Source organism: Filicampus tigris, chromosome 1, assembly GCF_054856515.1.
Source record: "Filicampus tigris isolate MCC_2025a chromosome 1, RoL_Ftig_1.0, whole genome shotgun sequence".
NCBI classification, from domain to species: Eukaryota; Metazoa; Chordata; class Actinopteri; order Syngnathiformes; family Syngnathidae; genus Filicampus; species Filicampus tigris.
In genome coordinates, this window is record NC_141217.1 from 8,855,012 (window position 1) to 8,878,454 (window position 23,443).

A 23,443-nucleotide genomic window follows, 5' to 3' on the forward strand; every position below is an offset into this window, starting at 1 on the left:
GTGTATTGAATAACTGTTGGTAACTTTTTTGTACAAGTGTATGACAGCATTCTAATCAAAGTAGAATGAAAATGTTCCTTAAAATATGGCACGATGGAGGAGTGGTTAGAACATCTGCCTCAGGGATTTGAGATTAGGGTTTGAATCTGGGCCTAGATGTTCTTGTATGGAGCATGCATGTTTGGTTTTCTCAAAGAGAAATCTCTAAATTGTCCATAGAGGTCAATGGTTGTTTGTCCATAGAGGCGAATGGTGGTTTGTCTATATGTGCTCTCCAATTAGCTGACAATTAGTCAACCAAAATCAGCTAGGATAGGCTCTTGCACATCCTCAGATTTTGAGAGGGTAAGCGTATAGAAGATGAATGGATGTGCTTTGAAATATTGCTTGTACAGTTTTTTTATTATGGCAACAGTTCGACCCTTCAAAAGATTCATCCATGAAAAATGTTTTTTTTTTTTTTTTTAACAATCTGATTGACTGATTTTGACTGCAGCTCCACCATTATGTATTTCGTCGGCTATGCAAGTCATCCACTTTCATCTCTTCTTTTGCCAGGATTTTTTGGGCCAGACATTTTGCACCCTTGGAGAAATCATTGGCTCCACTGGAGGGCGACTGGAGAAAACGCTCTCGTAAGTTGTGCAACATAATTTGTTTATACTAATATAATTACTCATGACAAATGAATTCCCAATTTCTGCTATTGTGTTCAATGATAATGAAATGTATGCTCATGAATATTGATGGCCAGCCCCTGATGAAATCTAAGATGTAATACCCACCTCATTGATGAAGTGCGTATCGCTTCAACTGGTTTCATCTATTACATCACAATGTCAGAGGCAAGATCACGCTAAGCGTCTTTGTTCACCAATGTGCACGGTGCAAATGAATACAGTAAAGGTCTCATGTGAGAATAATTAATGATGTTGGGATAGTTGCAACCCCACCCCCACTATTACCTGCTCGGAAATAGATTACTTTGCAGAACCTAGTACAATGCAAACACAAGCCTCTGATTTTACTTCAACTCAATTCTGAGACATTTTGACAAATTGGATGGCATAATGGATGACATATGATTACAAAAAACAAAGTATGTGACTCTGCTCATACTTAGTTTGTATCAAGCCTTGCTTGTTATCTTATCCATAGACCATGAGAAAAGGAACACAATGAATACTCTGTTCCCTCAATCGTCATTTGAAATTCAGGGCATGGGTCCTTTCAAGGTAGACATCCATTAGAAGTACTAACAAAATTGGTGTGTACAGTCCGTTTTACTTTGTTCTTCATATCCTTTGGGTCCAACACATGTGGTAAAAGCATTCCTCATGAAATATTTATGAGCTGTTTCCTTGTCAAATGTAGAATCCTGTGCTGTGTGCTTGATTGAAGTGTTTAATTTAGTTTAGTTTAGCTTGCACTGTCCTTTACTTTCAACTAACACTAACTCAGTGGTGTAAGGTCTATAAAATAACAGTGGTTCTCAAACTTTTGACTTCATGTAACACCCATTCCACAAGGTTCTCAGCTCTCCAAGTACCACCATCATCAAGACCAACATTTAAATACAGTAGTGAACTAGGCTCAAGCGTTCATAAAAAAATGTGGCAGGTGTTTTATTCCTAAAAAGTTTGTTTACTCTTGTAAGGTACTGTAACATCATGCACAATTTAACAGTGTGCTTAACTATAGCAAAATAATCATTTGAAAAAGTATTACTTAAATAATTACAATTTATTGCACAAAATATGTTTAAAAACAAAGAGCACTTTAAGGCGAAGTCAACTCCAAATATGTCTTTACAATAATATGTTCTATTCAGTCCCACTAGTCTAATCATGGCATTCTGATTAATATTGCGTTTATAGAATATGAGTTTAGCTCAGCTACAGAAAACAGGTGAGCCGTGATTGGTCGTTACCTGAGCTCTGAGCAGTTGTGATGTCATTTTCAGTTAACAGCAAGTGACAAAATGGCTGCCCCATGAGATGGATAAATACAGGTGAATTTTCCTGCTCAATTCATATTCTACAAATGCAATATTAATCAAAATTCCATTTTCAGACTAGTGGAGGTGCATACAACATATTATTGTAAAGAAAATGCTTAGGTTGACTTCCGCTTTACCTTAGCCAACACACATATCTTAAACTATACACCACTGAAGTAATTACAACCACTCGCTTTTTTGAATACTTTTACTTCAAATACATTTGAAGTTACACTTCAAACACACAAATACACTTAAAAGTACATTTGCTATTTAAAAAAAAAAAACGCTTTTAATTCTTTAGTACAGTAAATGTCAGACTACTCTAAGACTTTCTTTCCAGTAATATAAGGTGACTAACTTCTACTAAAGTTTTTTTCTGTTAACATACTTGCCCTTTTACTCAACATTGCGCTCTGGTATTTCGCACAAGACTAATTTGGGGATGTGGGAGGAAAAAACAAGCAGAATATGCAAACTCTCTGAAATTGGAAGAGTTTAAACAAATCTGGAAGTTCAATGTTTGTGTATGCGTAAGATGGAATTGCTGCAGTTGTGCACCATTTCAAAATTGCTTTCAATTTACTCTACATCAGTTGGGTGGGTGTCTATACAGTTATATCGTGTTGTATGACAATAAATCTGACTGACATGATGAACGTTTTTATCTTGTAAAAGAAAATAGACGCTATGCAATGCATAGACAAGTAGAAATAATGCAATGGAACAGCCTGTTATTATTATTATCCAACAGTCAGTGAGGAGACACAGCTTTAAATGAAAGTCTTCATTTACAATCAGGACACATAGTACAGTGGTACCTCTACTTACGAAATTAATTGGTTTTGGAAGAAATTTCTTAAGTAGAAACTTTTGTAAGTAGAGACGCGTTTTCCATCTAAATGCCCTAATCCAAACTCCCCAATAATCAGACATGAATGTTTTATAAAGTATAAAAATGCAACAAAACATGTAAAAAATACATGTTACAATTAGATTATTGCACAGTACATGAGACTTGTGCATAATGCAAAAAACAAAGAATAGTGTAAAGACTAAAAATGATGGTCGTTTACCTTTAAATTGCTTTTTGCCTTCTTTGGTTCATGTTCTCTCTCAGAAGTGGTTTTTGCCTGGCGTTTTGTAAAGAACTGATTTAATAACGTGGCGACTGTCGATACATTATGGTCATATTCTTTGGCGAGATCAACCAAACGCATCCCCTTTTCATACTTTCCTATTATCTCTTGCTTTGTTTGTATGGACAAAAAAAAACGATGTTCTCCTTTTTTTCTTTTCCTCGTTTCTAATTCACGTCAAACTATCGGGACACCTCATGGCCCGAGAGGCGAATGACGAGGATGCTGCATAGACATATCTATCACATATATATCTATCTACCTGTCTATCTACACACATAGACACATACGGTAGAGGTCCCTCTTAGCCAATGGGGTTCCAGGAAGATGCTAGGTAATAGCCAATGGCAGAGCAGCTATGAGTACGTTGCGTTCAGGAAACTCTGGAGCTGCGAGTAGCAGCCCATACTGTATTTTTACCTTTCGTATCCTGAAATTTCTTTCGTAACAAGAGGCAATATTTTCCTGTCGAGGAGTTCCGTAACTTGAAAATTTCGTATGAAGAGACGTTCGTAAGTAGAGGTACCACTGTACTGTACATAAAAAGCCCACCTGGCAGTTTTGCAAACAGATCAGTGCAAAAATTCTTCCATATTGCTTGCTGCGGGGGCCCTGCATATGAAGTTCTATCTTAAAAAAAAGCTGCAAGCTTGTTGATTTATGCGGGTTTATGAAGGGCTACTACTCTTATCGTAATGTTCAAATTCCACTTTGTATTCTTTCTTTACCCTCATGCTCTACCCTCAGTGTCCTTGAAATCATTTCCATCCTCTGTCAGCTCTCCTATTCCTTTTTGGTTATCGAATAAAAAGAAAATACACCGACAAGATTGTTATTATGCAAGCTGCTTCATCATGAAATCGAACAGCTGAGCTCTTATGAATCATTTATGGTCAATGGACAGTGGCTTTGTCTGCGAGCACACCCCTGTTTCCTAAAACCTAGGTTTGGGTCCAAGCCAGTGACACTTGGCTGCAGAATACTGGAATAACAAAGAAAATTTATGGTCGACAGTTACTCACTTCTGTCGACTGAAAATGACATCACAGCTGAACTGTTTTCTGAAGCTGAGCTATAAGTGGTCGTTATCTGAGCCCTGAGGGTGTGTGATGTCATTTTCAGTCGACAGAAGTGACAAAATGGCCGTCTCCTGAGATGGCTAAAATCGGGGGGATTCCGGGGGTTGCTGCTAAACTCATATTACGCTAGCACAATATTAATCATAATGCCATGTTTAGACTAGTGGAATTGCATAGAACATATTATTGTCAAGAAAAAAATTGGGGTGTCTTCCCATTTAAACATTAAAGGGGAAGTCAACGCAAACATTTTGTTTTCAAGAATATGTTCAATGCAAGCCCACTAGTTGAAACAGGGCATTCTGATAAATATTGCATTTGTGGAATAAGTGTTAATCCACTCGTTTTTAGCCATCTCTGGGGGCGGCCATTTTGTCTTCTGTCAATTGAAAATGACATCACAACTACTCACAATGACCAATCACGGCTGACATGTTTTCTGAATCTGAGCCGTGATTGGTCGTTGTGAGCAGTTGTGATGTCATTTTCAGTCGACAGAAGACAAAATGGCCGCCCCCAGTGATGGCTACAAATGAGTGCATTTTGCTTCTTAATTTATAATCCACAAACGCAAAATTAATCAGAATGCTGTTTTTCAACTAGTGGGCCTGCTGGGAACATATTCTTGAAAAGAATATGTTTGGGTTGACTTGGTCTGTACTGAAAAGTTGAATTCAACTGAACTATACTTTTAAAATAAATGTATATTAACATAATATATATACAGTACTGCACTGTACTATACATGAGAAGTAAATATAAATTCCTGACTGGATTAAAATAAAAGTTTTTAGCAACGATATCACAGTTTGAACACTAACACTGCCCTTACAGTAAATATAGGAACATCCATCCATCCATTATCTATACCGCTTATCCTTACAAGAGTCGTGGGCGTGCTGGAGCCTATCCCAGCTGTCTTCGGGCAGTAGGCGGGGGACACCCTGGATTGGTTGCCAGCCAATCGCAGAATAGAGGAAAATAAAATTGAAACAAATCTTTTTGTTTTGCTCTTTGCTCTTTTACCGTGGGACTGAATGGCGGACTTTTATCACATTTTCTTAAAATCGCTGTGTCTTTGAGTGTAGATGCCTTTTGAGATGTGATGAGTTCATGCTTTTTTTGTTTTGTTTTGCTATCAACTGGCACTGGGTTATTCCTCTCCTCTTTTGCTCCAAATGAAAACATATTTGATGTAGTTCGACTCATATTTCATGACACCGCTGTTGCTAGCGGGAACCTCATTGCTAAAAGTGGGCACTTGCATTTGGCTCGAATCATGTCATCTTCACTTTTCTGCTTAAATCGCTCTCTCGGGCCACACTTTCCTTGGCAGACTGAAGCCATGATAAACACCTGTTGCTGTCACAGCCTGCTACTGTCATGGCTTATAGACTTTAAAGACTGTCCTCATTGTGCAGGCAACCAGATGACATGCATGCTTGTTGACACTAATTCACTAATACATTGTACATCCGTGGAAGCATGTTTAGGATTAAATGTAATTGTTTGATGCAGTGCCACTCACAATGACACAGCCTGTAATTATTACGCCGACTACCCAGACTAGTTTCTCTTTTGCGCTCTCCAAATCCAATTCCAAATTATTATGCAAATGATGTTTTTCTCTGATTTTTAAAATATTAACAGTCCCTGCAAATTGTTGCAAATGTTTTGAGAAACTAATAGAAATAGTCATTACAAATTTGAATCTGCCATTTGTCATGTTTTTTTGTTTGTTTGTTTGTTTGTTTGTTTGTTTTAGGGGCATAGCAGCATGTTTAACACTGCTGTGACTAGTGTAGCTTTAGTTGAGTTTTACAGTTAATTCTGCTCTACTCCAGTTCCATAGGAGGCAGTAATGTGCATTCCAATCAATTTACTAACTGCCAAACAAATTAAGTCCAACAAAGCCTGACTGATATATTCCCGCAATCACTCCAGGATCCGCACCTTTTATTCAGGGTCCACATCATGTGCCATAGTTCCCCCCGATGCTGATTTCACAACACACCTCATTTTGATGGCGCTGATATTAAATTTCCACCTCCACCACAATCTGAGCATTGGGGATAAGAAATGAAAGGATGCAAACGGAGCAGCCTGAAGCAACAGACTTTGTTTCCTTCTGCTTTTTGGAGGCCAAACGATCACAATTACTATTCTTTCCATACGCTCTGTGTCTCTGATGGCGACCTGCAGGGGATAGACAGCTGTCAGGAGTCTCTCGTAGACCAGACGCAGTAAAGCCCGGGGGAAGAAACAAGGTAGGCATGAAGAGAGGCACGTAAAGGAAGGCGTGTGAAAGTTGACAACCCAGTAGAGCAAAGAGAGGGGGAGGATATCGATGCTGAGATACAAGCAATTGATAGAAGAGGAGGATGAGAGGCAGAGGAGGGAAGAACAGAAGGAGGCCGATTTGAGCGGAATCCTCCTCGCTATATGTGCTGCGATTTACAAGAATGCCCTTCAGGTGCCTACACACAACAAAAACGTATAAAACTCCACAATGTACAAGATGTATTGGATTTGTTTTCCTGCGTTTTCAGACCTGCACTTCCAAATTATGTATGGCTCTGGTTGCCTCCTCGTGTCAGTGGGTGTTTGCTTTTAAAGGGTCACCACTTTTAGAAACGGACTCCATGCTGCGTGGCAAACTAAGCACTTCTTTCCACTTACCTGTGTGTTGCTATGGTGACCAAAATATGGGGTATCAGCTGAGGCGGCAAATGTATGATAATGATTCCAAATGCACTCCCTTTTGAAAAGATAAATGTGGGGGTTTGTGGGATATACTGTACAGTGTGCATACGCATACTGTGCTGTGGGAGCATCAGATACCAGAGGTTATTTTTAAACTGAAAGTGCTTATGAGACTGCTCACACAGACACACACAGTTTAGGTTTTTCAACATGAGGATTTCACAGTGCTGAGTATATGAAAGGCTGACATTAAAAAAGATCAGGAAAAAGAAAGCCAAAGAATCAGAAATTGCCCGTTTGTAAGGGTGGAAAAATGAGGTCGATCTATTAATAATCCCACTGTCTGCCAAAACAGCCTTGTGTGGATTGGGATTAGACAGCAGTGGCCTTTTTTTTTTCTTGCCCAGAAGCCAGTTGCGGCACGTACACGAGACCTGTCTTTGTCTTATTAGAAATAAATAACCTTCTTTGGAGGTTACTGAAGTATGACCCATTTCTCTGGCTGCGCCCTGAGGTAGAAATATAGATCAAAAGAATAGATCAAAGATGAACAATCCTGTCAGTTTAACGAACAACAGTCAACATCAACATGAAGCGATAAAGTGACAATTTTATATAGATTGTTGGATGCAGTTTGAGAACATTGCATGGCGATGTTTCAAATTAATGTTTTGTCTTCGATGGCTCTCGTATTGTCCCCTTGAAAAATTGCACTCCTATTCTCGTGGCCCGATCCCAATTTAACTTTAGAAAATTGCCTTTGTCCCTGCAATCCACTGATACATTTTTGTCTCATAATCCAATTTCAAGATAGATGTAGGAGCCCCAAAACTTGGATGGACTATCTGGAATGTATAATAAAGGGCTGTATGCCCCCTACGCGCCATCTCCCACTGGGAGAAACATCGCAAAGACCCCCTGGGCTATATCACTGTAACAGCCGGTTTACCAGGAAAGGTTGTCTTTTCATCGGTGGACCACGAAAAACTCATGTAACCATAACTCTGGGTCAAGAAGTCTTAAAGTATATGCAAGGAAGCAACCATTGATCAGTATACAGTACAGGGATCAGTTATGCCATCAATGTATTCAATTTTAACTACAACTGGTGTTCATTAATTCTAATGAAAGAAAGCCGGAGCATTATCTTTGGTAAATCAAGCATTATAATCCAGTTTTAAAAATCACAAATGCATGTATATTTCCCCCCACTTCAAAATGCAATGGGAGGGAAAGTTGTTGGGCCAAGTATTTTCTTCAAATGAATTACAGTAATTACAAAATAACTCATAACTTTACTTAAAGAGGAAATCAACCCAAGCATGTTTTTTCAAGAATATGTTCTATGTAGTCCCACTAGTTGAAACAAGGCAATATGATTATGAAATATGAGTTGAGCAGCAAAATCATGTTTTCTGAAGTTGAGCTATGATTGGTCATTATCTGAGCCCTGATGTCATTTTTAGTTGACAGAAGTGACAAAATGGCCGCCCCCAGGGATGGCTAAAAACAGGTGGATTAACTCATATACCACAAACACAATATTAATCAGAATGCCTTGTTTCACCTAGTGGGCCTGCATAGAACAAATTCTTAAAGAATGTATCTTTGGCTTGACTTCCGCTTATTTAGGTGAGAACACACTCACCGGGAAGTCGGCCACTCCACTCCTTTTAGCATGGAAATTGTGTGAGCTATTTGATTTGGTCAAAATTTGGAGCTCACGTGTGTTCAAGAGCAAGCAGGCTGGATGAATAGCATTTTTAAAAGTTCCCTTCCTCTGGCGAGTGAGTGATGGCGAACCAACTGTGTCATGCGACGATAACAGTCACGGCTCTGCACATGAGCTGCTGGTCAGTCTGTTCATGAAGTGTGTTGGTGGAGGGCAGAGTGTGTAATTGTGGGCAGCTGGTGGGATGACTTCAAATCTGTGACCCAATGCACAAATGCCAGAAGCGCTGGGCAGTAAAACTTTCTCAGCCATGGAGAAGCGCCATATTTTCACTGCGTTGACCGACCAAAAATATATATTTTTTTGTGTGTGAGCATGTTATAGAGTTGCTTCAAATGCAGGAGCCATTGTATTTCATCTTCTGAGTACATGCGGTAATACAGAAAAAAAAAAAGACTAAAGTAGGGCTGGGTGAAACATCCATCCATTATCCAAACCACTTATCGCATATGTGCTGGAGCCTATCCCGGGCTGGATAATATGGAATTAAAATCAAATCAAATCGTTCTCAAAATATAACATTTATTGCAATAGAAAAATGTATTCTATAGATTATTTTGTCTTTCATTAACATAAAAAAAGCAAATGACATTGAGAAAACTTGAAATGGCCCTACAAGTTTTAATACATTTCAATAAAAATGTTAAATGTCTGACAATTTAACATCAATAAATTAGCAAAGCTGTTCCCTTTGGGATTAATATTTAACAACTGTTACTGAACAAAACATGAATAAAAGGTGCTGCTGGCAAACAAAATTAACCATTGTCTCTGAAAATATAAACAGAATCATGTAGCATTCAAAATACAGGTCGGTTGCCTCGTTTTGATACACATGTTTTCGTCAAGGAAAATAAGTCTAACAACAACACGAGGCATTAGACATGCCTTATTGCATGCTACAATGTCAACACTATACTAATGGGGATAGAGCTGTATTTCAAGTTTAAGTTTATTTCAAGATACTGTAATGTTTGGTCAACTCTGGGACTGTCTTATTGTGAAGTCACATCGGCAGAAGTCGTTGGGTAAGACGTGATGACAAATTAAACACGTGTACTGTACTAGTTCCTTGATAAAGTGTGTAATTCATTTGGATAAACTATACAGCTGTAGTTTATCATAGGCGCTGCAGCCACCATTGAAGTAGATCAGTATCAGCGTGTCGATACTGTAAATGACAGTTTTTCCAATGTACACGCAGACACCACAACTTCCAAGCCTGATCGACTCAGTGATTGTTGTCCCCAGAGTTTTTTTCTTGAACAAAACAAAAAATGATTAAACTCAAGTTGTTTGTTCCTTAGTAGTACATTTTCCCTTAACTGTCGTACACAGAGCAGCATTTGCTCCTGCGTGTCTCCATTTCAAAAGTTGGAATGTTTTGGTCATGCTAGTTAAGTTGACTAGCAACACACGGCAGCAATAACAATAAACCGACCAATTAAAAGAAACGAGGCAACTGCACAAGCAAATTGATGATACAACGAGGCACACCTTTTATTACCAATTAGATATTTTTCTTTGTTTTTTGGAGGGGAAATATATGACCTAAAGAAAAAATATATATCGATGACATTGATTATTCGGCTAGCCCTAGAAAGCACAGCACTCATTATTTATTGATTAAGTTATCAAAATATAGTTATACGTTACCGACAGGTGTAAAATGTGTTTTTTAAAGCGCTTGGCTTGAGTTGAGTGAGCTCATGTTATTTGAAGTGGGCCTTTACAAAAAAGGTTTCATAAGAAAGTTATAAGCCTTCCAATGTCATTTGGAAGGTAATTTTACAACATCCATAATATTAAAGTACAGTAATGCATTTTAGTTTGGAGATTTTCCAACACAGACCAAAAAAGTCCCCCAAGAAGGCATCTAATCTCACCCTCTTTTGCATTCCTTTGGTCACTCAAAGCTTTGATGGTAAAACATTTGCACTGTAGTTAAGAACTCGTTTTAACTATTGCCAACAAGTGCTGAGTACTTTTCTTATATGTTTGATCCACCTTTTTCTCAATTATAAAGCTATCACACAACTCTCAAGATTGCCGTACATTTTTTTTTCACATTTGAAGATTATAATTGTCACTTGATTGGAAAATGAGCAGCTCTCATTATCTCTGAGAGGGTGGTGAAGGTTCCTTAAGCTAACATTGAGAGCCAAGGTGAAGTTCAAATTGAATGAGCCTTACCAATGAAGCCATTTAAAAGTTGAAATATTTAGTCATTTTCTCCTTCTTGTCATCCATCCCTGTAGCCATCACATTAGTTATTGACCGGCCTTCATTGGTCATTTTTTTGGGGCCTTCTAACCCAAATGCAAATTTCTAGTGCTTTTGCAACGTTGGTTAGATGCATACATTCTTCCGCTTGGCTTCTTTAGCTTCCGGCCATTCTGTAAATATTTTTAGACAATGTTTTATAAAACATGCATTACTATATGCATAGATATCAAATGAAATATACTGTAGATCATATTGTCTTTATCTGATGTGTATTTTGTAGGAATCTATGACGTATAGAGTTGAAATGTAATACCTTTACACATTCTCTTAAATGTTGCAGTACAGTCATCCTTCACCATGTTTTGTTTCACCTTTTTTCTCACTGTATCACACACATTTTTAAATGATACATATCTAATTTCATGTCTGGATTTTTCACTATTTCATGTTTTCTTTGTGTGATGATCCCTTTTCTACACAGACTAACATTACTGCAGATGTTCATGTTAGCATTACGTTCCAGCCAGTTGTAAAGCGTGCGTCATTAGCAGATGTGGGTAATCCAGGTCTAAAAAGTAAAAGCCCTACCACAGTTTGGCTTTAGCCACAGGTGCTTCTACTCAACCGGCAGGTAAACGAGCTCAGTTGATTAGAAGCACCTGTGGCTAAAGCCAAACTGTGGCATGGTTTTTACTTTATGGCCCTGGATTACCCACCTCTGGTTAGAATTAATTGTATTCCCTCCAAAGGACGGACACAACTCGCGGTGCACTTTCAATCACTTCAGTGAACAAATCGTAAAAAAATAACACATAACAAGCACATTCATACACAATCACTCAACACACAAATAGCCAGCCAACTCTATACTCTCTTTCGCTAAATCCCACGTCAATCAACCAGTCAGGCCCAGCCTTTAAAAGCCACACACATTCATATTCACAGATATTACACAATAGAATGTGGCGATGGTGAACCAAAATGGACAAAAAATATAGCTGTATCTCACATGTATATTTTGTCTTGGTATTGTGCATTAAGCTTAAAAAAATATAAATAGCAGAAGTGTGTAGTCCGTCCTGGGGGCGGAATGGTCCGTCCCTCCGTCCCGGACGGATGCCCATTTTTGGGGCGGAGGACGGGGGATGACACGTTTTAAAAAAGGGATGGACTCAGCAAGGGGAGAGGTGGATTTTCCACTAATGGGCCCTCATGCGAGGCAGCCAAAGTTCATCTCAACCTACTCATTGAAGGCTTCTTTTATGCAACACATGCCGCACACGCATGAGACATTGTTGCTGCGTTTTCGACGCCGCGCGCATTCTCTCTCGTGATCGGTCCATTATGTCACATGTTACGATGACATACGGTTTCCCCCAGCTAGGCCCGGCAATATATTTGCTGTCACGGAGGAAAGGATCCACCACATAGCTTGCTGCTGCTGCGAAGCAAACTAGTGCGGCAGCGGCGTGGGTGTGTCACGTATGTGTGTGTAAAGAAAGTACACATGCACGTACCACCTTCGCCGCCTCCTTCCAGATCATTTTCGCAATACAATTAAATGCATCGTTTAGTCATCTAGGTCCTTTTGTTGTCGCAGGCACGGGATCCATTGTTGTCGCTGTCTTGTTGATCGTTGCTCGGCAGTAAAAACGGAGACTGGAATTAGCCATAAAAGCAGAGGAAATCCAGCTCTGCTGTGTCCTTGTCAGTAGCCGTGGCGACGCCCCCCCCCGACTTGGAATGAAACTGCAACACATTTTCAAAACAATGCATGTGGGTTGCGCGTGAATATAAAGGCAAACTGCGCGCAGCACTGCAGCAGTGACGTGCTCGTGGATGCCGCCGGCGGGAGGATAAAAAAACCTGAAATGGGCAAACGACAAGAATTGCCTCCGAGCGCTTCAAACGCACCACTAGTTACCCAACTGCGCGTGCTTACTTGTTTGTAACCCTCAAATGTTGTCCTACCTTTTGTGGTATGGCGGGTTACAATTCAAGGTCGGGTTCATGCACTTCTTCTGGCGTCTTCCCTACTAAAACAACCGACACGGCAGGACATTGTTTCGTTGCGTCTTTATTGAAGTTGAACGACCTCGCTCTAATTCACCTCTCTCTCTTTTTCTTCTTCGTCTCCGTAAATGCGTCCCAGAAAACCAACTCAAAAAGCAACAAATACTTAAGCAGGATAAAAACAAATATACAGTATACTCACAACACAATATTGCAGCTTGTTAGAAAAATAATAAATACAAAATAATATATGCAATCCCCAAATGAATATACAAAAAATGAAAATATCAATTGGCAACTGAATCATATGTTACGCTTGCATTGGAAACCCTGGCGGGAGCGCGGTGCACTGCACACGTTCGGTCTGCACGGAGGGGAGAAGAAAAGGAAGGAGAAGAAGAATGTGACGAAGAAGGAGTGCTGGGGTTTGACCGCGGGAAATTTACTTACTACGCTTCATTTACACACATTGGAGAGGGAGCGCTTTGCTTGGTAGAATATGATGACTGGCAAACCCCCACCAAAAAGGTTTCCACATCGCAATCAAGCCAACACTCGCCTCTGTGCAGACCGAACGTGTGCAATGGGCTCCCAATGGAAGTAAGGTACGCGCAGTTAAGTAAGTACTAGTGGCGCGTTTGAAGCGTGTTTGAAGCGTATTCACAGTGGGTTTTAATAATAAATTAGACAGCTAATGAGCTTTAAATAAACCTCTGCCGTTTGCGTCGCCCCCGCAGCGCGTCATGCACCGATGCTTTTTTTTTTTTTTTTTTTGGGTGGGGGCGGGCGTAAGGACAGAACCGCTTTGAAAGGATGAGGACGGACGGGGTCGGACTATGATCATTTTTATGAATAAGGGGACGAGGCCGGAAGGGTAGCCATGTCGCAGACGGGGGACGGACCGGCAAAAAATGGTCAAGTGCCCAGCTCTGATTAATAGTAAATGGTCGCTACTTTGCGGATTTTCATCTGTGGCAGGGGGCTCTGGAACGTAATACCTGCGATAAACAAGTGACTACTATATTATAGACGCTTTCATAGGGTTTTACTTTTTATTGTTTGTCAACAATTTCGTTAGGTCAATATATTTTAATTGGAAAATATATTACTTGTACAGTTTCTCTCATCTACATAATTAAAATCAACATAAAACCTTTGTTTTTTATTCATCTGATAAAAAATGCATGTTGCCCATTTAGATTTTCCTCAGTCGGTTGAAAGTAATTTATCTGTAGGAAGATCTTTGAAGCAAGGGAGAGAAAATGTTGTTTAATCACACTAATTAATGATAATTCAGATGATTTAGTGGTTTACAAATGGAGTGGAAATCTATTATCCAGTTAGCCAATGAAAAACAGACCGAAATCCTGACAATGTTTCCCATTTTCTTCCATTCCGAACAATCAAACTCAGCCATCTATTCCCCCGCCATTACCATCCTCCTACCTGCTTCCACACACGCACACATTCACACACGCACCTTCCTCCCCTGTGGTCAATGTCCTCGCGAAGCATCACCTGCCATCTGGTGCAGTCGTTGAGGTCTCATCTGGCCTGCTCGGCTAAGACGCGCCACAAGACGCAACACTTGCAGCTTCTGAGGAGCCTGTTAAACCAGTTTAGCCCAAATTTCAAATGGGTGACATTTAATCTTACACCTGTGGCAGACCTATATTCAAAAAATAATGAAATGGTCTATGCCAAACTGTTGCTGCATGCTCTGTGCAGTCGTATTGCTGATTAATTGAAAACAATGACCCCAACTGTTTCTCAATCCCACTTTTGTGCAAAGAAAAAAGAACGTTTATTTCATAGCAGAAGAATCAGAATAACTGATGCATTTGTGTATTTTCCAACTGGCAAGGATTAGTTGTTAGCTTGCAAAGCACAGATCTGTCAGCAGTTGGCACGCTTGAATGTGGAAATTAGTGATTCCTTCTTGCCAGCTCCAAGAGTCTTGGCAAATCATGTGACAGTGTTGTTCTGTGACACTCTTAATCTGTCAGCCACACCACTTGTTGGACCAACAAGGGATTTGGAATAAAATGTATTATACATGAGAGAACCAATGAAGATTTTCTTTCAACATCATTTGACTTTTTTGTCAAGCTCATGCCAAAATAACAGATGGTTGAATACAGTAACCCCTAATAAGGCCTCTAATAAGGTGGGCAGAGTTTCTTATTCAATATAAAAACAAATGAGAACCAAACAAGCACTGTAACTGTTTTCAGTTATTATACTCAAAAGGCACAATAAAAACACTCTCACAAAACTTACCAAAGCAACATTATAAATAACTAATAAGTTGATACGTTTTAGACCATTTTAAATGCAAACGATTCTCCAAAGACTTATTTTAATGGTTGTTGCTACAAAATCATGTTTTCACTTATTTAAAGTTAACAGTTACTGGGCTGCTGAGGATAGAGCTAATGGCCCTTCATACCTTCTCTTTCATTGTGCATTTCAGGGAGATGCATTTATGCCATATGGTGCCATGGAAAAGCATTAGACCTCTTGTCAAATTCTTTTTTTTTTTTTCTGCATTGCTTCCCCATTTTAACGTTGAAGATTGTCAAACAAATGTAAAAATCAGACCAAGATAATGCAAGTAACAATAAAATGCAGTTTTAAATGGTGGTTTTATTTATTAAGGTAAAAAAAAAAACTATTCAAAACTACTTGGCCCTGTGTGAAACAAGTGCTTGTCCTCATTGTAAAACATGAATTAATTGTGGGGAATCCCATTTTTGGGAAAACTGAGTTTATTTTCACTGACCACACACAACATGGATTACGAAAATATATGTTTAGCCATCTTGCAGATGCAGAAACATATGGTAACACATAACATAAAAGCTATTGCATAACATTGCTCATATTCTTTTTCCTGCTCATGCCACGCATGTTCCACTATAGGGTTGACCATCACTTGTGTCAAACGTGTCTTTAAAAAACTTTTTTTCAGGATTTACCATGCGTACCTAATCGCTCAGCTAGCAAATCGCTCTTGGCCTTAGCACCAGATGATTGTGACAGACAAAAGGTAACAGCGAACCATGCAGACCTTATGAGTCAGATTCAGGCTAAGGTGATGTTTCGCCTCCTGGCTTCCCTAGGCGAAACATCACCTTAGCCTGAATCTGACTCATAAGGTCTGCATGGTTCGCTGTTACCTTTTGTCTGTCACAATCATCTGGTGCTAAGGCCAAGAGCGATTTGCTAGCTGAGCGATTAGGTACGCATGGTAAATCCTGAAAAAAAGTTTTTTAAGACACGTTTGACACAAGTGATGGTCAACCCTATAGTGGAACATGCGTGGCATGAGCAGGAAAAAGAATATGAGCAATGTTATGCAATAGCTTTTATGTTATGTGTTACCATATGTTTCTGCATCTGCAAGATGGCTAAACATATATTTTCGTAATCCATGTTGTGTGTGGTCAGTGAAAATAAACTCAGTTTTCCCAAAAATGGGATTCCCCACAATTAATTCATGTTTTACAATGAGGACAAGCACTTGTTTCACACAGGGCCAAGTAGTTTTGAATAGTTTTTTTTTTTACCCTTAATAAATAAAACCACCATTTAAAACTGCATTTTATTGTTACTTGCATATCTTGGTCTGATTTTTACATTTGTTTGACAATCTTCAACGTTAAAATGGGGAAGCAATGCAGAAAAAAAAAAAAAGAATTTGACAAGGGGAAATTCAATTATAGGACTTAATTGTTTGCATTGTGCGGTGTGGTGTTTGCCCACGGTTGCTAATTTTAGTACAAAATAATTTGCTAAAATGTCATTGGGTTAAGACAATGGTTCAATGTGAGGCTTGGTACACTCTGGGTTGATAACATGGGGTAAAAACATCACAGGGGTAAAAAAAAAAAAAAGGGTGATATAAGAAGAGAATATATTTAGTGAGATATATCATACAAAAATTAAAGATTTGTGTAATGGAGGTAGAGGTAACCTTGGTGAGACTTTAGCAACAAGATGCATCCTCATTAGACATACTGCAGGCCCCAGGTAGCTCGAGGTTAGACGCAATCCACTGGAGAGCAGATGCAGGTGATGAAGGTGCTGGAACAGAGCCAGCAGATAGAAGATGCAACTTTTTACCTCATCCACAGTTCTTGATCAGAAGAAGCATTGGTCAGAAAGTAGTGCTTGCTAATAAATGATAGAAAGAACACAAAGAAAAAAAGATTAATGATGAACTATCATTGCTCTAAGGAAGTAATGTTTATGCAGATTCAGGGACAGTTTGGGATCCAAAAAGTGTAATAAAGACAACAATATAAGTAATATATATAGAAACACAACAATGTAAAACATGATATAATACTTGACACTACTTAAATATATGATATTCCTTAAAAACCTGCATATTGTTTGTCTAAAAGTAAAGAAATTGTTCATTTTAAATTTGCATCAAACTGCACAGATTAAACATTCCTGTACACCAATTTATGTCAGACCAAATTAAACAAGGAATAAAACACTACTGGAGTGGTAATAAAAGAAAAGAAAAGAAAGCGAAAATACCTGTGAATTGTAGAATTCTTTGACAGCCATGTATGATTAAGCCCTACTAAAAAAAACAGTTTGGGTGCACTTTAAGACATGATGAGCTTCTATTGTAATAACAAACAAACACATAGTGAATGGTTCAAGTGTTGTCGAGGAGAAAGAGGCAAACAGAGACATAACCTTAATTGAATGTTACAGCAGTTTGCTTAGTGACCAGAGGATACAAACACAAATGGGCTCTGCGCGCTGTAAGAATTTAAACAGAAGTACAGGTCTCCCCAGGTGGCCTGACTCCTCAAGTATCTTTCATGGATTCATTAGTTGGGTGGGTGATAGCATTCAAAATTACTTTGCAAAGATTCCTAATGGCAATGTCATTACTTGTTGTAATTTGGATGTAGATTGGAACAGTTCCAATTAGGGACTAGGGATTCATTCTTTAGATAACTTGTTGCCTTTAACTTTGATGTTTAGTCTCTGTCAAACATGATGTAAGTTATCATTTGGAAAAAGTGGGGGAAAACAAAATGCATATGGATAGATAGATAGATAGATAGATAGATAGATAGATAGATAGATAGATAGATAGATAGATAGATAGATAGATAGATAGATAGATAGATAGATAGATAGATAGATAGATAGATAGATAGATAGATAGATAGATAGATAGATAGATAGATAGATAGATAGATAGATAGATAATTACTGTTTAGACACACTAGACACACCATTGTTTATTTTCATGTCAAACTTGAGGTGAGGTGTTCTTTATGGCTCAAAAAAATATTTTCGTTGAGGTTAATAAGCAATGCAGAACTCCCAGTGATATAGGTGAATGGTTCTTTTTTTCCTTTCTATTCTGAATTTAGTAGCATTCTGCACAAGAAGTCATTTAAATAATATGTTATTATTATTACAAATTATTGTGCATATTTTATTTTTATATTTTCATTTTCAAACTAAATGACCCGTTGAATGCACAATATTTTCTGCACTCAGAACAAGGCGGATATTTGTTTGGTTCTATTTATGTTGATTTGGATTTATGACCTATTTTTCATGCTTAGGGTCTGAATGATTAGGAGGAAAATCATTGGAATTAGTTCAATGCCGAGCATGGGAGCTGTTACTGATTAATGTGAAATGGCTGCAAGGTGCAACTGTATTCAATTGTGATGCAAAGTTATAAATGTAAACCTACAAGTGTTTGCATTTCCCCCGAAAGGTTCAGAATCATCAAGACAAATTATCCTGATCAGGCAAATTTAGATTCCTTCCAAGGTATGACTGTGCGTTCTGTGGGCGGCCAACTGAGCAATTGTTTGCTGTTATACTGCCATGGTTTCGTGTGTACCAATGTCAGGTCAACATAATAACTCAGCCAATAACTGAACCTCCATCTGGGATCCCTACTATGAAGCAGAACTTGGAGTCGGTAAGGCAACATCAAGTTCAAGTTTGAAGTTCTCTCTCACAAAGGCTTAAAAATAAGTGCAACAAAACCATCTAAGACACTTCCTCTGAAAACTGTCATATTGTGTGTGTACTGGTCCATGAAGACAAAGAAGATTCTCATCATCACTCAGAATTTGTAGTTCTTTGAAAAAAATCGTGAATAATGACAATTTTTTTTTTTATTAATCCCAAAGAAATATAGGGCTGTAGTGCAGTGGTGCCTTGACTTAATTTTATAAGTTTAATTTGTTCCCCCTTCATGGAAATTATTTATTATATTATTATTATTATTATTCCTAATAATTAAACATTAATCCTTTCCAGCCACCCACAAAAAAGCACCACCATTTTTATTACATGTTTTTAATGAAGATAAATAACACTGAACAGTATTGTAAAATATCAACATAAATAATATAATGAGATAGAGAAGGGGCGGCACGGTGGTCGACTGGTTAGCACGTCCGCCTCACAGTTCAGAGGTCGTGGGTTCGATCCCGGCTCCGGCCTCCCTGTGTGGAGTTTGCATGTTCTCCCCGTGCCTGCGTGGGTTTTCTCCGGGCACTCCGGTTTCCTCCCACATTCCAAAAACATGCATGGTAAGTTGGTTGGATACTCTAAAATTGGCCCTAGGTGTGATTGTGAGTGCGGATGTTTGTCTCTGTGTGCCCTGCGATTGGCTGGCAACCAGTTCAGGGTGTCCCCCGCCTACTGCCCAAAGACAGCTGGGATAGGCTCCAGCACGCCCCGCGACCCTTGTGAGGAGAAGCGGTACAGATAATGGATGGATGGAGATAGAGAAGAAATAAACAGGTTTTATGAAGTGTCGTGAGGATAAGTGGTTTGGATAATGTATAATGATTAAGACCAAAGTCTCACAATCTTTCTCTCACATACGCACACACACACACACACACACACACCCCACACACACACCCACACCCCCACACCAACACACTGTAGTGTGAAGTGTATTATGCCTTTAAATGGCATTACCTACAGAGTGCCTTGAAACACTCTCTCCCTTTCTCTTTCTCGGGCCTGTGGTTCACAGACTTGACTTGTCCTTAGAGCCATCTTTGATATATATATATATATATATATATATATATATATATATATATATATATATATATATATTATATAGGGGGGGTTAGCACGTCAGCCTCATAGTTCAGAGGTCGTGGGTTCGATCCCGGCTCCGGCCTCCCTGTGTGGAGTTCGCATGTTCTTCCCGTGCCTGCGTGGGTTTTCTCCGGGTACTCCGGTTTCCTCCCACATTCCAAAAACATGCATGGCAGGTTCTCTGTGTGCCCTGTGATTGACTGGCAACCGATTCAGGGTGTCCCCCGCCTACTGCCCGAAGACAACTGGGATAGGCTCCAGCACTCCCCATAATTAATCACAATTCGAACTATATCCAAAATATGCCATATTTTTCTGTAAATTGTTGTTGGAATGGAAAGAAAGTACACATTTATGTGGCCCTTGTAATATTCTTAGAGTTTATAGTTTCCGAGTGGTCCCTCGAAGTGCACACGAATGTCATTGGCTCATTATGTTATGCTGTGCTATACTGTGGTATCAGCACGTCGTGTGTTCCCTCTTTAAAGTGACTTTATTAATACAAAACAAGACAGCCCTCTTCTCTACTCATCCTCAGTCGCTGAGGCAAACCAATTTATTCACTTTTCTGAGATTTAAAGCTGCCCCCTTCTTTCGAAATGCTTCTCATACTCCCGCAGGTGACACGCGTCCGCTCTGCTGCTCACTGTGTACTTCTGAGTGGGATTATGCATCGGCGGTCATTCTGCGCATGCGTTAAATGGGTCAAATATTTTGACATGATCAATTACAAAATGTTATATATATATATATATATATATATATATATATATATATATATATATATATACACACATACACGCACACACACTCTATGATAACTGTCCCACGGTTATGTTCTTGAATGAATTTTGAAAATACGGAAATTCAGATAACTTGTTCTGGAAGTGAATAGGTTGGCAGCTCTGTATATATTAGACACATACATATAAACTTGGTAGTAGTAAATGGGGCGCTTACAGTATTGTAATATCACAGATACAAAGCAACTATATCCCAGAGAGGTTATGAGCAGCACATGGATTATAGAGCAATCTTATTGGACACGTAGTAATTGCTGTGAGGCAATTCTCTCATATCAATTATCTCGCCTTTCATCTCCTTGCAGGAAAAAGTCCAATATTTCTGAACTCATGAGGTTTGGACTAAGAAAAGTAATAACTTACCCAGACCAAATCAAGGTCATATTTGAATTTCTTAAAACAGTCACCGCTACAACACTTAAACAGAAAAAAAACAATTGTATTCACGGGCAATATCATCCATCCATCCATCATTCTTTGAATAAATACTGCTTTTTAAAGGGAACATGACACCAAAGCTGAAATAGTGGAAACATTTTTAAATTAAACCCCTAGGCACTCCTTGACAAGCACCAACATGAAAGATTTTGAGGGAACGAGTATCTTTGTCAGCTCAATATAAATCACCATTGCAAGTAATTTTGCCGTGTCAGTGAAAATAATGTTTTTCAATCATTGGTATGAAATACCTAAAGACCATAAACAAATACTTGCAAATTGTTTACAGATATAGAAGCACATTATGGATGCACATTCAGCTACTCTCAACCAAATAAGTACTTGTGGTCATGTGATCTTCATATATTTAAAATGTAATTGAATAATCCCCTGAGGTGTTTACAAACTTTATTTTTTTTTACATTTTCTTTCAAATGTAATGCAGTCCAGTTCACACACCCTCACATAAGCCCATACGGATCCACTGCTGTGTTTTTGCTCAGGGCAAGACCGGGTGACTCACTTGTGCATCAACGCTGTGCCAAAAGTAGTTTTAGAGGTTTCATGCCTTGTTCTGCAGCATCTTGACGTTGCCTCAGTACAATCCTGTAACCAGTCCTTAAGAGCTCCTCCATTCAGACGGCTTATTTTCAACCTTCAACATTAAGTTAACATGTGGTTTGGCTATTGTGCTCCCTTTCTTCAAGGAACAATTTTGGATCTCAGTGCAAATATTTTTGGGGGTCAAATTTAGTGGTGCAACAGATCACATAAGTCACGGTTCGGAACGGTCAGAGATTTTGAGTCACGGATCGGCTCATTTTTAGGATCAGCAAATAAAGGAAAAAAAAGATACATTGAACCTTGTCTTATTTTATAAAACGCTTTTGCCCATAAAAAGAAAATCAACTCCTAATGTCTAATATGGCCGTTTACGATTTAAGAATGCAACTTAACGCAATATAAGGCAGGATACATTCTTGTTCATATGTTATTTGTGGTACAGTGTATAAAATAACAAAGTATCCTGCCAGACATTTTGACCTGAATGTTTTCTTTAATGAGCAAATGTGTTTTATAAAATAAATGAATGCAAAGATTTATCTTGAGTTTTTTTTTTTTTCAAAATGACAAAGACCTGAAAGTGCATTTTAAGGCACTAGCTGCTAGCCGCTAACGCCGGAGATTTGTGCCCTATCACACAATGACGGCGTAATTAACCATAGTTGTTTGTTTGCGTCCTAAATTAGCGACTGAATATGATTTCGGAATGCCGTTGTGTTGATGTTGGTGGCAAGCGTTAAAACTGTGATAAGGCAAGACGAAACGTCGAAAAACAGAAGTGAAGTTAGCCATTACGTCACCACGTGGGCCAACTTCAAAATAAAAGTTGACTAAGGCTACTGCAATCAGTGGCTCAATGTGTTATTTGTTAAGCTTTATTTTGAAGTTAACATTTACAGAGGCGGCGTGTTCGTTTAGTACGTTTGCAGCGCCCTTGACATGTCTGTTTGGTTGGGGCAAAAAGCAGAAAAAAAATCCTGTATCATTAATTTGAGGACCAAGTTGCCAAAATCCTCCCATGCGTGCAACTTATATTGTCCATGAGGGTTTTCAACTTCCTCTGCTGCTATTACAGTGAATGCGGGCTAATCACCAGCGCTGGGCACTTTTTTTTGCCGGTCCGTCCTCCGTCCGCGACCTGGGTATCTTTTCGTCCTCGTCCCTCCGTCCTTATTCATAAAAATAATCACCCTGCGACCCATCCGTCCTCGTCCTTTTACAGCACTTCCGTCCTTACATTCCATCGATCCGCCCACCGCCACCCCAAAAAAAAAAACTTTACGCACTCATGAACATTATGTAAAGGTCATTATCTGGCTAATTTCCTATGCACATCCACTTAACAGTTGGGAGTATCATGAGTGGATTGAATTGCTTACAACTGTTTGACCAAGATAGCATTTAGCTGCAACACAAGACCATCGTGATGTGATGACGATGATGATGATGATGATGATGATGATGATGATGATGATGATGATGATGATGATGATGATGATGATGATGATGACGCCGACTGGAGCAAGCCAGGGGACATCAGGAGAATATTTGAGATTGAGAAATAACGCAATAATATTGCGTTTCATTGCAAAACATTTGCGTTTTAACTCATGACGTTTTCAGTTTTT

The 23,443-nt window shown here is 39.0% G+C and overlaps 1 protein-coding gene across 3 annotated transcripts in view; it reads left to right on the forward strand.

Annotated features, from left to right (window-relative positions):
* cpne9 (copine family member IX) overlaps positions 1–23,443 on the forward strand; it is a 108,855-nt gene that overhangs the window by 40,797 nt on the left and 44,615 nt on the right. For all 3 annotated transcript variants that reach the window (XM_086050673.1, XM_086050685.1, XM_086050676.1), the window contains one exon: positions 559–635. In XM_086050673.1, coding sequence (XP_085906799.1) covers positions 559–635 — 77 coding nt within the window. The remainder of the gene's footprint in view (positions 1–558; positions 636–23,443) is intronic.